Source organism: Marmota monax, unplaced genomic scaffold (genome assembly GCF_021218885.2).
Source record: "Marmota monax isolate L192 unplaced genomic scaffold, Marmota_monax_Labrador192_F-V1.1 WCK01_AAM20220418_F8-fsc00020, whole genome shotgun sequence".
Taxonomy (NCBI): Eukaryota; Metazoa; Chordata; class Mammalia; order Rodentia; family Sciuridae; genus Marmota; species Marmota monax.
In genome coordinates this window covers 988,701-1,001,285 of record NW_026692912.1, presented here as the reverse complement: position 1 = coordinate 1,001,285, position 12,585 = coordinate 988,701, and the positions used below count along the sequence as shown (strand labels likewise).

Genomic DNA, 12,585 nt, shown 5'->3' with positions numbered 1-12,585 from the left:
ATTCAATGATTCTTTTTTTTTTAAGAAATTAAATGATTCTTAAATTTCTATTTGAAAGGCAAATGCCATGCATATGAAAATTGACAGATCCCAAATTGATAACCTTCATATTTGAGCTGAGGGGAAGTAGAGAGGCTCAGTATTCTTTTAAAGCTGCAAAGGCCAAAAGGAAGTCTTTGTGGTAGCTGAAGCCAACAAAGCTGAACCCAAGAGTGGAAACTCAGGGCTGCAGAAATTGAGAAACTGAACTGGATCAATCTGTGCAAAAGAAACTGGCTATCATTACTGATGTTAACCTTCACAACCAAGGAAAGTGTACAAAGAATCAACTTCCCTATTCCAATCATTGCTTTTGGTTTTGATGTTACCATAGGAATCTAACAACCCTGTGTTAACAGAATAAAAACCATTTGATTTCTTCCCTGTGTTTTTAACAATAAGAACTTGAATAATTTTTTGAGAAGGACTTCTAAGAAAACTGCAAATGACAACATCCATATGTACTTGCCATGTTCTATTAATTATGAAAAATATGAATGAATTTATGAAAGATATAACTGCTTTGCATGTGAAAAAATACTGATTTGATAAAGTAAAAAAGATTTGAAAAAGTCAAGATGCTTAAAATATGAACATATGGACCATCTAAATTATCATTAGTTTGTGCAAGGAAAATTCAAGTTCTTTATGTATATTCACTCTCAATTATATCCTGTATCATTCAGTATTTACTACACAGCGTATTTAACCAAAGAATCTACTGCTCTGTAAAATTTATAACTAATACAATTAACATTCTAAATTTTTAAAACTAGCAGGCTCAGTAATGATAAACTCCCAAAACACAAATCAATCCTCAAATTATAAAATTTATAGGTTACCTTTTAAAAGTTATTTAATTGACTTAGAAAAATATTTAATCAAAATAGCACAAAGGTGATAATGAGAAAGTTAAAATCTTTTTCAACAAATGGTACTAGAAGAACTGGATATCAATATACAGAGAACATGAAACTCCAACTATACTATACAAAAGCTAACTAAAAATGGATCATAGACCTAAAAAGAGAACCTAAAACTGTAAAACTTTAGGAAGAAATACAAGAGAAAATCTTTGTGACCTGTATGCCATGCATATGTATAGGTACGTATAAGCAAAGCATTATCCACAAATGGGAAAAAAATGGATAAATTGGACTTCATCTGAAAATAAAAAACTTCACTTTGGAAATGTCTATAAAATGAAAAGTCAAGCTATGAACTGGGAGGTAACATCTGCAAAAATTTTTGCATTTATACCCAAAATTTATAAAGAACTCTTAAAACAATAAGAAAACAAATTAATATCCCAAGAAAAGTGAGTAGAGAATTGTAACACATACTTCACCAGAGAAATTATGCAAGTGGAAAATAAGTGCATGAAAAGATATGCTCAACATAATTTGTCAGTAGGAAAATGCAAATAACAACAGGATAAAAAACCCACTATATATGGCTTATGGACAGTAAGAAAATGGCTTGTGGACAGTAAGAAAAATTTGACAATACCAAATGATACAAGGATATGAAAAACTTAAACATGGCTGTTGTAATGCAAAAATGGTACAGCCACCGTGGCAAACATTTTGGTAGCTTTTTACAAAGCTTTTAAGGAAAAAGAATTTTTATTGGTTCTTTTTATTATATGTAATATTAAGATTCATTTTGAAATAATTATAAAAGAACATAATTTGCTCTAATTTAGTCCTCAGTACTTGCCCTTTCCTCCTTCTCTTTCCTCCCCATGTTCCTTCCCTCTATTCTCCTGATCTATTAGTTTTTTTTTTTATTAATGTCATGGATATGCATGATGGTGAGACTGTATATTCATATATGTACATAGGAAAGTTAGATCAGATTCATTCCACTGTTCTTCCCTTAGCCTGTCCCTCTTCCCTGCCCCTCAATCCCCTTAATATAGTCCACTAATCTTTCTTCAATTCTGATGGAATTCCCTCACCTTTTCTCTCCCCCACTCCCTTCCTCCCTTATTCTGGACTGGCTTCTGAATATGAGAGAAAACATTTTACCTTTGACTTTGAGGGACTGGCTTATTTCACTTAGCATTATAGTCTCCAGTTCCATACATTTACCAGCAAATGTCATAATTTCATTCTTTTTTGTGGCTTAGTAATGCTCCATTGTGTGTGTGTGTATATATATATATATATATTTTTCTTTATCCATTCATTTGTTGGAAGGGGAACCTCAGTTGGCTTAATAACTTGGCTGTTGGAATTGTGCTGCTATAAACATTGATGTGGCTACATTCCTATAATATGCTGATCTTACATCTTTTGGATACGTACTGAGAAGTGAGAGTGGTTGCAATAATTTGGAATCACACCAACAATGAGAGTATACTTTCCCCTCCACATCCTCACCAACATTTATTATTAACTGCCATTAGGAAATACCAATGTAGTTTTGATTTGCATTGCCCTATTTCTAGAGATGCTGAACATTTTTTCTTATATTTATGACCATTTGTATTTCTTCTGAGAAGTGTCCATTTAGTTCTTTTGCCTATTTATTGCTGGGAGCCATTAGCCAAATAGGTATGACAATTTCCTTGCCAGCGTACCCCATGTTGCTGACATGTTGCAGTGACATTGAATGTACGTGACCTTGCTCAAGGACCAAGGCAGATTAGGGTGTTCCCGGTTTTAAGATAATCGTGTTTAGGGCGTTCCCAGTTTAGGTTCCAGGTTTAAGGTTTAAGATTATTCCTGCTGGGAATAGGGCGTATCCTGCTGCCTGAGTTCCCCTTGAGTTCTCACGGGATTCAGACAATATATTTTGGAGATAGAAGCCCAGTGGACGTGGATTTGGGCAGAGAACGTGGATTTCCCCAGAACGTGATTGTAGACGGCTGGTGTGAGTTCCGGAATAAAGAGTTGCTGTTTGAATCTACAAGCTGTGTGGTGGCTCGTGATTGTGTGCCCAGCCAGACTGCGGCATTTGTGCCCAGCCAGACTGCGGCAATTTATTGTGTTGTTTTTCCTAATGTTGTTTTCTAAGTTCTTTATATATATTCTAGCGTCCTACCTGAGGAGCACGTGGCAAAGATCTTCTCCCATTCTCAAGGCCCTCTCCATACTCTTGTTTCCTTTGCCATGCAATTTTTTTTTTCTTTTTTCTATACCAGGGATTGAACTCAGGGGCATTCAACCACTGAGCCACATCCCCAGCCCAATTTTGTTTTTATTTAGAGACAGAGTCTCACTGAGTTGCTTAGTGTCTCACTTCTGCTAAGGCTGGCTTTGAACTCACAATCCTCCTGTCTCCCTAGTTGCTGGGATTACAGGCATGTGTCACCACTCCCAGCCAAAAGCTTTTTAATTTGATGCCATCTCACTTATTGATCTTTGGTATTATTTATTGGACCTTAGGAGTCTCATGAAGGAAGCTGGTTCCTGTGCCAACATGTTCAAGCATTGGGCCTACATTTTCTTCTAGTAGTTGCAGAATTTTTGGTCTAATTCCTAGGTCTTTGATCCACTTTGAGTTGATTTGTGTGGGGTGAGAGGGGTCAAGTTTCATTCTTCTACATGTGGATTTCCAGTTTTCCCAGCACTATTTATTAAAAAGTGTGTATTATCTCCAACATGTTTTTGGCATCTTTGTCTACCATCAGATAACTGTATTTATGTGGGTTTGTCTCTGTTTTTCTATTCATTTCCATTGGTCTTCATGTCTGTTTTGGTGCCAGTACCATGCTGTTTCTGTTAATATAGCTCTGTAGTATAATTTGATGTCCAGTATCATGATGCCTGCAGTACCTCCATCATAACTCTTTTTTGCTCAGGATTACTTTAGCTATTCTGGGTTTCTTATTTTTCCAAATGAATTTTAGAACTGCTTTTTCTAGTTCTGTGCAAAATGTCATTTTGATGGAGATTGCATCAAATACTTTTGGTAGTATGGCCATTTTGACAATATTAATTCTGCATATCTAAGAACATGGGAGGCCTTTCCATCCTCTAAGTCTTCTTAAATTTCTTTCTTCAGTGTTCTAGTTTTCAATGTAGACGTCCTTCACATCCTTCATTAGGTTAATTCCCAAGTATTTTATTTTACTTTTTTTTTAAAAGGTTATTGTGAATGAGAGCAGTTTTCCTAATTTCTTTTTCAGCAGATTCGTTATTAGAGCATAAGAAAGTGATTGATTTATGTATCCTGCTACTTTACTAAATGTGTTTATCAGCTCTAGAAATCTTCTGGTAGAGTTTTTTGGGTCTAAAAAGTAGAGGATCATGTCATAAGTAAACAGGGGTAATTTGAGCTTTTTTTTTTTTTTTTTTCTATTAGTATTCCTTTAATTTCCTTCTCTTGCCTGATTTCTCTGGCTATAGTTTCAAGAACTATGTTGAATAGGAGTGGTGAGAGTGGGCATCTTTGTCTTGTTCCTGTTTTCAGTGAAAATGCTTTCAGTTTTTCTTCATTCAGTGTAATGCTGGCCTTGGGTTTGTCATATATAGCTATTACAATGTTGAGATAAGTTCCTTCTATCCTTAGCTTCTCTAGTGTTTTGAACAGGAATGGGTGTGACTTTGTCAAATACATTTTCTTCATCTATTGAGATAACCATGCGATTCTTGTCCTTAATTCTACTTAATGTGATGAATTACATTTATTGATTTGCATATGTTGAACCAACCTTGCACACCTGGGATGAAAACCACTTGATCATGGTGCAATATCTATTAAATGTGTTTTTCTATGTGATTTACCAATATTTTGTTAATAATTTTTGCATCTATAAACATACATTTACAATGTAATTCAGGAACCCTACCATATATTAGATATGTGCCCAAGAGAAATGAAACTGTATGTTCACACAAAAACCTCACGTGAATGTTTACTGCACGTTTATTCATAATTGCCCCAAACTGGAAAAAACTTAAATGTCCTTCCACTGGTGAATGAATGAATAAACTGTGGTGTATACATATATGAAAACCCGCTTAGCAGTAAAAAAAAAAAAAAAAAAAAGCTAACAAACACAACAACATGGATGAGTTTCAAATGCATTATGCTACATAAACAAAAGATTATATACCTTACAATTCCATTTACATGACTTTGTGGAAACAGCAAAACTACAGGGACTAAAAATGGTTTACGTATTACTAGGGCTGGGTGTAATGGGAGGCGTCCACTATAAAGGAATATAAAGAAATTTTCTATAGTGCTGAAATGTTTTATATCTTGATCATGATGGTGGTTTTGTTTTTGCATTTGTCAAAACCCACAGAATTATACAATACTATAAATTATAGCTCATAAACCTGGCTTTAAAAATTAATCATATATGAAAATATTAATACTCATTTACGTAATAAACAAAAGACTTAAAAGAAGAAAAAAACAAGTTTAAAATAATTTTGTAAAGCATCTTATGATGCAGATGTGTAATTAGTCTCCTTATATGGAATGAAAATAACAATGAATAAACTCAGTACCTATCTACATGAAATAGATTCATATTACAAGTGAAATATCTTTTATAAAAGTACATCTACGAATTGAAAAAAAAATCTCTTCTGAGTTCCATATGGTAAACAATTTGTCTCTAATTGGCCAATTTGGAAAAACAGCCCAAAATATCCAATACAGTGGAGATTTGTAGTAAAGTGGAAAAAAAAAAAAAGGCAACAAAAAAATAAAAAAGAGAGAAACAATCCATCTAATATCTTCTAATAATTTTTCCATGAGCAATAACTTTATTCACTATTTACTTCTGATTTCAGTGAAAAACCAGGAGTCTTTGTTAGCATTAAGTTTAATATTTTAGGGTATCTAGAATAAAAAAATACTATTTGTCATGAGATTTAAAGCACTGTGTTTTCAACCCATATATATCCTAAATACTTCCTCTTCATATTGGGGGATTATATTTAGGGGTAATGAAAGACTACACACATAAAACACTCCACAGAACCTGTACTTGAATTATATCATCTGATTTATACAGGGAGTCCCCACATCAAGGAAAGTTCTCACCAAAGTAATGGTGACCTTAACTGGATCTTGGAATTTCCCACAGTAGCCTAACTTTATGGAGAAATGTAGAATGTTAAGGTGTTGGAAGGAACAACAACATTTGCTTAAAAATAAGGAATTCAAATCCATGTTTCAATTTGTATGAAATATGAATTTTTCTTATATAAGTAAGTCTGTAACTGAGTAGATCTGAAATTATATACACATACAGTCCCAAATGGAAACCATCCACATATTCAACTAAATTAAAATGGGTAAATTATTATATAGTCATATAATGGAAAGCTATATAACTGTGAGAATGAAGGAATTACAACATGGTACATGGATAAACCTCACATATATAATTTGGAGTCAGAAAGATATAATTCCACTTATATATAAAGAAGTGGTAAATGAACTTAAGGTATTTAAATTTACAGTACTGGTTACACTTTGGAGACGAGCCATTAGGGACTGGAAATGGGCACAGGGGCTTCTGAGATTCTGGTAATGTTCTCTTTCTTATCCTAGGGTCTAGTTACAAAAGCAAATACAGTCCTATAACAGTTCACTAAACTACATGCTTATGATTTGTGTACCTTTATTTATCAACATTGACTTCAACAAAGTATACCAAAATTGTACAGAAAAAATTGCATATTTCAGAGAGTGGAATGGAGAAAGGGAGATGACTATGAAGAAAAAAATAGGATGTTTGCTTCCCAAATAATAAAGATTATTCTTCTTAAAGTTGTCAAACTAAATAAAATATAAATTAGGTACTAACCATGAAACCAGGCAGTACTGGCTGAGTAAACTTTGTCTTAAAAGAATACAGCAGCTGTTTTGAATTTGCATCATAAAAAGAAAGTTGACCTAAAAGGAAGAGGGAAAAAAAGCCTTTTATTTATTATACAAGAAATTATAACTCTAATAAAGTCTAATGTGTAGTCATGCAAAAATAATAACTTAAGGCCCATCTTTGCATTAATTTTTTATTACAAACTCTAAGGATTGAACTTACTTTCACTAGAAAAATCAGTGAACGTGCTTAAGAAAATGCCCAAATCCAATTTTCTTCTTCTTCCCCTTGTTTTTAAGATCTCCATACTGTTTCACCATAATCTGACACTGTTGTACTTATTCAGCTATAAACTATTTATCATTATTTAACAAAAATTTTCATGAGCCCAGTAAAAAAACAAGGAAGTTTCTTCCTCCTTATTTTTACTCTACCCAAATCCTCTATTTATTTAAGGCTTACTATATTTAAAATACTAACTACTTAAGGCCAGACTCATACTCCAGTCTCTGAAATCATAGTATATTCATCACTGCTTCAGCTTTGTTAATTTTCAAATCCCCTCACAGTCTGTCTTTCAACAGGATCATGCCTTAAAATAACTCCATCTGACCTCCTATCTAATCTGATCTGATGACCTCCATAGGACTGTTGTTAGTTCGCGAAGCCTTTCTTTAATGACTATATTCTTGGTTTGAATCCTAACCCTAAAGATACTTTCTCTCTCTTCCTTTTCCTCCTATTCTGCTTTAAAGCTGCTTTGTCTGTGTTAAGAGAGCATTTATGAAATGCTCTCTTAATAAACCAGTTGCTACCAGAGAGTAAGAAAAAGAAACTAACATTTATGTATACTGTTAAAGTACTTGGTGCTTTATATATATGATTATCTCAAAACATGAAGCAACCTACATGATTGCAAAGTTAGTAACAACAGTGCAATAATGTTCAAGCATATTATTCTGTGTAATCTTCAGTAGTCACTCTGTGCTGCTGCTTCAAATATTTAGTTTCAGCTCTACTTCTGAGTTCAAGAATTTCTAAATGTTTGCTAAATATGTCACATGGTTGTCCTGCTATAATCTCAGTTTTCCACTGGACTCTCTCTGTTCCTTAACCCACTGACACTGCCATCCTCTTTGTCACACTGGCTGGAACCTCAGAGCTGCCTTCCATTCTTCTTTGTCTCTTCCCCCAATCTATATTTAGTTACCAAGTTCTATAAATTTTACACCATCAATTTCATTCTTGATTTCCAACTGCTTGGGTTTTTGTTGCCAATCACTTAACAAATACTTATTAGGACTTCCTGTGTTAAAAGCACTTAGCAGGCAATAACAATTTAATAGTTAACAAAATAAACATGGTCATGCCTTATACTTTAGACTAACTCCTAAAACGTCTTATGCTCTTTATTTTTGTAATCTCTTCCGTCTTTTAATCACTTACTTTCTAATATTTCTAATATAAGATTATCATCACATGACTATATTTTTCTAAAATGTACACAGCCAACCCTCCCCACTACTAAAGACTAGTCTATAAACATTTTTTCAAGGCTCTCAGAATCTGATTACATCCTACATTACAGCTTCCCCCTTTGTACTCTATGCTGTTAGCTAAAATTACTTCTCCCTATCATCTATATAAAATAACCATATGGGAAAGGAGAAAGGATGATAAGCAAATATTGTCCTGGTAGCTGAAAATATATATTTTTTAAAGTGCACCAGTAAATTTGTCATTCTGTAGAAAATGGTTCATCTTATTCAAAGGGAATAAGTAAAAAAGAATGTACCAAACTGACATGTCATCACTAAAAATAAATTGGCCCAAATTAATTTTTTTTTCCTTTTTTGAGTGATTAAGTTGACAGCATGGGATTGTCTGGACCCAATGTGACTTAAAATGATAAAAATTTTCCATTATTAGCTTAAAGTGACAACTTGGAAAGAAACATTGTAAAACCAATGTTTTAAGAAATGCATTGACATAGTATATCACTTTAGGAGATTATAAGGATTTGAAAAGAAATCAATTTAATGCATTTTAACAAATAAGAATTATTGTGTGAATTACAAAATATAATTCTGTGTTTATTCAGGTGTCAGAATTTAAAAACAACATTTTTACAAATTACAGAGAGGTAAAGTGAGTTCATTTTAGAAAAACCTAATCAAGAGCCCTCCCAAGAAACAGGACTTCTAAGACAATAATGTTCAGACTAAAAAGTTATTTGAGCAAAGAAGTGGCAACTCCTGCAGAAATAGTGTAATACAAATTTTATATTGTGTGGAAGATGGACTGGATAATTTCCAAGGTTTATTCCAACTCAAAAAATCTGACTTCACCATTGTTTATACACGGGTAATAGAACAGTAAGGAAGGAATAAAAACAAGAAAAATTTTAGTGTTTAAGACTAAAATTAGCAAAATATTTCAGACTTAGCATATTATAAATGAGTGCTTTTATAGAGCTCCAGGCAGACATAATATGCCCTTCCAGTCTAACTCTAGTACTGAGATTATGTTTGTGATCAAAACCTAGTTGGCCAAAATGTCCTTACCATGATATTAACAGAAATTCTGTAGAGGTGATTACCAATGAAAAGTACTGAAACATAAGTAGTTATGATGAAATGACTTATGAAAAAGTAAGTAAACTTACCCCCATCAAAATCACAAAATACACCTATTTTCTCTGGAACAGTAACATCCAAAGCTTTGACTTTATTATTGTGTTTTGCTGCAAAAGTATTTTGTAGCCAGTTGTTGACATGGATACACCAACTAGTGTTTGTCTTTCCCAATTGGTCAAATTTCCCCAAAGTTTTGTATGCTACTCCCACACTATAGGATTTACAGTCCTTCTGGGCCTTGACCTCCCAATAATGTTGTCCACTTTCAATAGCAGTGTCTCCTACAAAAGATAAGAAAGATACTCGACTCTAATCTCTTTCTCAGGAATTACACAGATTCTTATGTATCATTCATTCCACAAATTTAATTCAAAAAATTAAATTCAATTTCTCTTTGAAAATAATCATGTTAACATACAGACACTAAATGCAGAGTACTTGCTTAACTTTACTTTTGTAGCTTTTTTTTTCCCTGAGTACAAAATTCTTCAGAATTTTCTTCCTTACCAACCTCTCAAGGGTTATGCTTATATTAGGAATCACTAGTAAGTTAAAATAAGAATTTTAAAAGTATGACTAATGAGTAAATTTCAAAAGCCCCCAAGTAATTAAGCTTCAATAGGGATAAACCTCTGCAAAGATTCATTCAATACACAGGAAACTGCTCTAGCTCTGAGGAGTAGAAAATTTATCAGTGTGGCTGTGGTGCCTTTAATTTGAGACTGTTAAGAGTTATTGTTTTATCCTACCTAGCACTGTGTATGATTCCCCAGTGAAACGGTCTCTGCTGCCTCTTACTGCTGGTGGCCTGGAACCTACGGATGTCCGTTTGGGGGATGGTGTACCACTTCTATATAAATAGGAAAAAAAAGAAAAACAAGTATTTTATGTTGGAAATGTTTCATAAATTAAAATTACATATTATGAAAATAATGTTTAAAAATATTTCTAATTATGTTGCAGAAACAGCATCATTTAATTTGAATTATTATTGAAGAGAACTGCCAATTATAAACATTCAAATGTAAGAAGCCATTAATACAAAGCAGGCTGAAAACACTAATGTCATGCAGACTGAGCAAGATTTATACAAAGAACACACAGTTGAAATGAGAAACAATGCCAAAATGAGACAAGATTTACTGAAAGAAAAAAAAGCAAGAAAGAAATTGGGTTACAGCTTATATATTTGTAATTAAATTTAAATAAAGCAAAGTCAAGAATATACCACAATGAAACCCATCATGTTGTAAAATTAATATGCACTAATAAAAAAAGCAATGGAAAGCTATATTTCTTATAATCATAACTAATCTTTTTTATTAGCAGTAGGTATTTTTGATCTCGATCTTTTCTTCTTAAAAAGAGAAAAAGCACTTGTACAAATCCATGCACAAGCTTATCAAGTATTATAAAGCATTTCTGCTATTAAAAAATGACCTCTTCTATCAAATGATGCATTATGGTAAACTAGACAGGATTAGGCTTTTCACTAGCTCTAAAACCTCCAAAAAGATTAAAGCCCGAACATGTTTTTAAAATAATATTTAAATATACCAAATCATTGCATTTAAAAAGCAATAATTTTGGGGATAAGATTATGATAAAGTTATTTAGGGGAAATGTATATTCTTACTACTAAAAAGAAAAAATAAGACTTTTTCAATATATTTGCATTAGAATTTTTCTTCCTAAGGAGAAATCAACTTAGTAAATTTTAATAAGCTATCAAATAATATTGTAATAAAAATCCCATAAAAATGCAAAATAAGAATAAAGATACGATTTAAAGTCATTTTACATGATTAAGTGACTGCATTATGCATTACTTAAATGTTGTCAATGTTAGCAGATTTATTAAGCAGTTTCAGAGAATTAAACAATGAATTCAGGACCACTTTGTCTACATTCTAGTAAATGATATTAAGCAGCACTTTATACCTACAGCATTTACATGAGTTGGTTTAATTCTTCCAAAATGATGTTAAAAGTTCTTTTTATAAAGATATTTCTTTAAAAAGATACTTAAGTAATTAATTATAAATTCTATTTGAACAGACAGCATGAACTGAGGTGGTTAAGGACAGGTAGATTAAAATTTCTCTGAAACTTGTGCTCAGGTAGGCGGTTAGTAGTTGCTTCCTATTGGGAAGGGAGAGAACAAACATTTGATGGGTAGAAGAAATCTAGAAGTGTTTTGGGGACCTTCTCCAAAACAGAGGATACAAATAAATAAAAAAGAAGAAAAATTTATACCCATTATTCTGAATAAATACGTTTTAATTTCTTAAAGTTTGATTTAACCAGGTTTTCTAAGATAATACTTATTATATAATATTAAAAGTCATTACATAGGACACAGGGATTTAGGATAAAGAGAGAGAGTCTTAAAGGAAATGCCCACTAGCCATTGACATGCAGAAAGCACAATTGTCAATCTTGAGCTACATGCCCTTGGCCCATGCATGTTAAGGAAATGCACAAGCAAAGGGAAACTGGTGCAAAACTGTGTAGCTCCACTCTGGCTCCACCTCTAGTTCATCCCCTAGCACTTGCCCTCTATAAACATGAGTGGCCCACACTAATGGGTTGCTGTCTCTCCCTCTGGAGATAACCCACATGCTCCCTAGGAATATTCCTTGCTTTACCCCAAGGCATCTCTTTTTTGAGACTGCTCCCATTCTCTCTTAAATGTGTTATCTACTTTCCAAAATAAACATTTGTATATGCCTTTGGGGGGAGGTGTCATTAAGTAGTAAGAAATCAAATTCTACATTCTGTCAATGACATCTTAAGTTGACATTAAGAAAAAAACACTGCATCACAATTTTCTTTCTGATACTTTTCATATAAGCTAATCAAGAATGTTTAAAAACCTTCCCAGCTATTCCAGAGGTTGAGGCAGAAGGATCACAAGTTCAAGACCAGCAACTTTGTTAGATCCTATCCCAAAAAATAAAAAAGACTGAAGATGTAGCTCAGTGGTAGAGCAACTCTGGATTAAATTACCAATACGCTCCCCAACACACACAAAAGACCTTATAAAAGGTCTGTGTATTTTCAAGTATTTTATCTTGAACTAAGGAGAAAAGATAACAGTCATTTCCTCTGAATTTT

The 12,585-nt window shown here is 33.0% G+C and overlaps 1 protein-coding gene and 1 long non-coding RNA gene across 6 annotated transcripts in view; one reads left to right on the top strand and one right to left on the bottom strand.

Annotated features, from left to right (window-relative positions):
• The window catches only part of LOC124097130 (uncharacterized), a 144,025-nt gene that overhangs the window by 8,155 nt on the left and 123,285 nt on the right, over positions 1-12,585 (top strand). The window lies entirely within an intron of this gene.
• Fsd1l (fibronectin type III and SPRY domain containing 1 like) overlaps positions 1-12,585 on the bottom strand; it is a 68,671-nt gene that overhangs the window by 5,300 nt on the left and 50,786 nt on the right. For 2 of the 4 annotated variants that reach the window (XM_046451662.1, XM_046451663.1), the window contains 3 exons: positions 10,218-10,318; positions 9,498-9,749; positions 6,818-6,906 (listed from right to left, as the gene is read on the bottom strand). In XM_046451662.1, the coding sequence (XP_046307618.1) occupies positions 6,818-6,906; positions 9,498-9,749; positions 10,218-10,318 (442 nt within the window). The remainder of the gene's footprint in view (positions 1-6,817; positions 6,907-9,497; positions 9,750-10,217; positions 10,319-12,585) is intronic. The other 2 variants (XM_058581596.1, XM_058581597.1) reach the window with 1 other exon arrangement.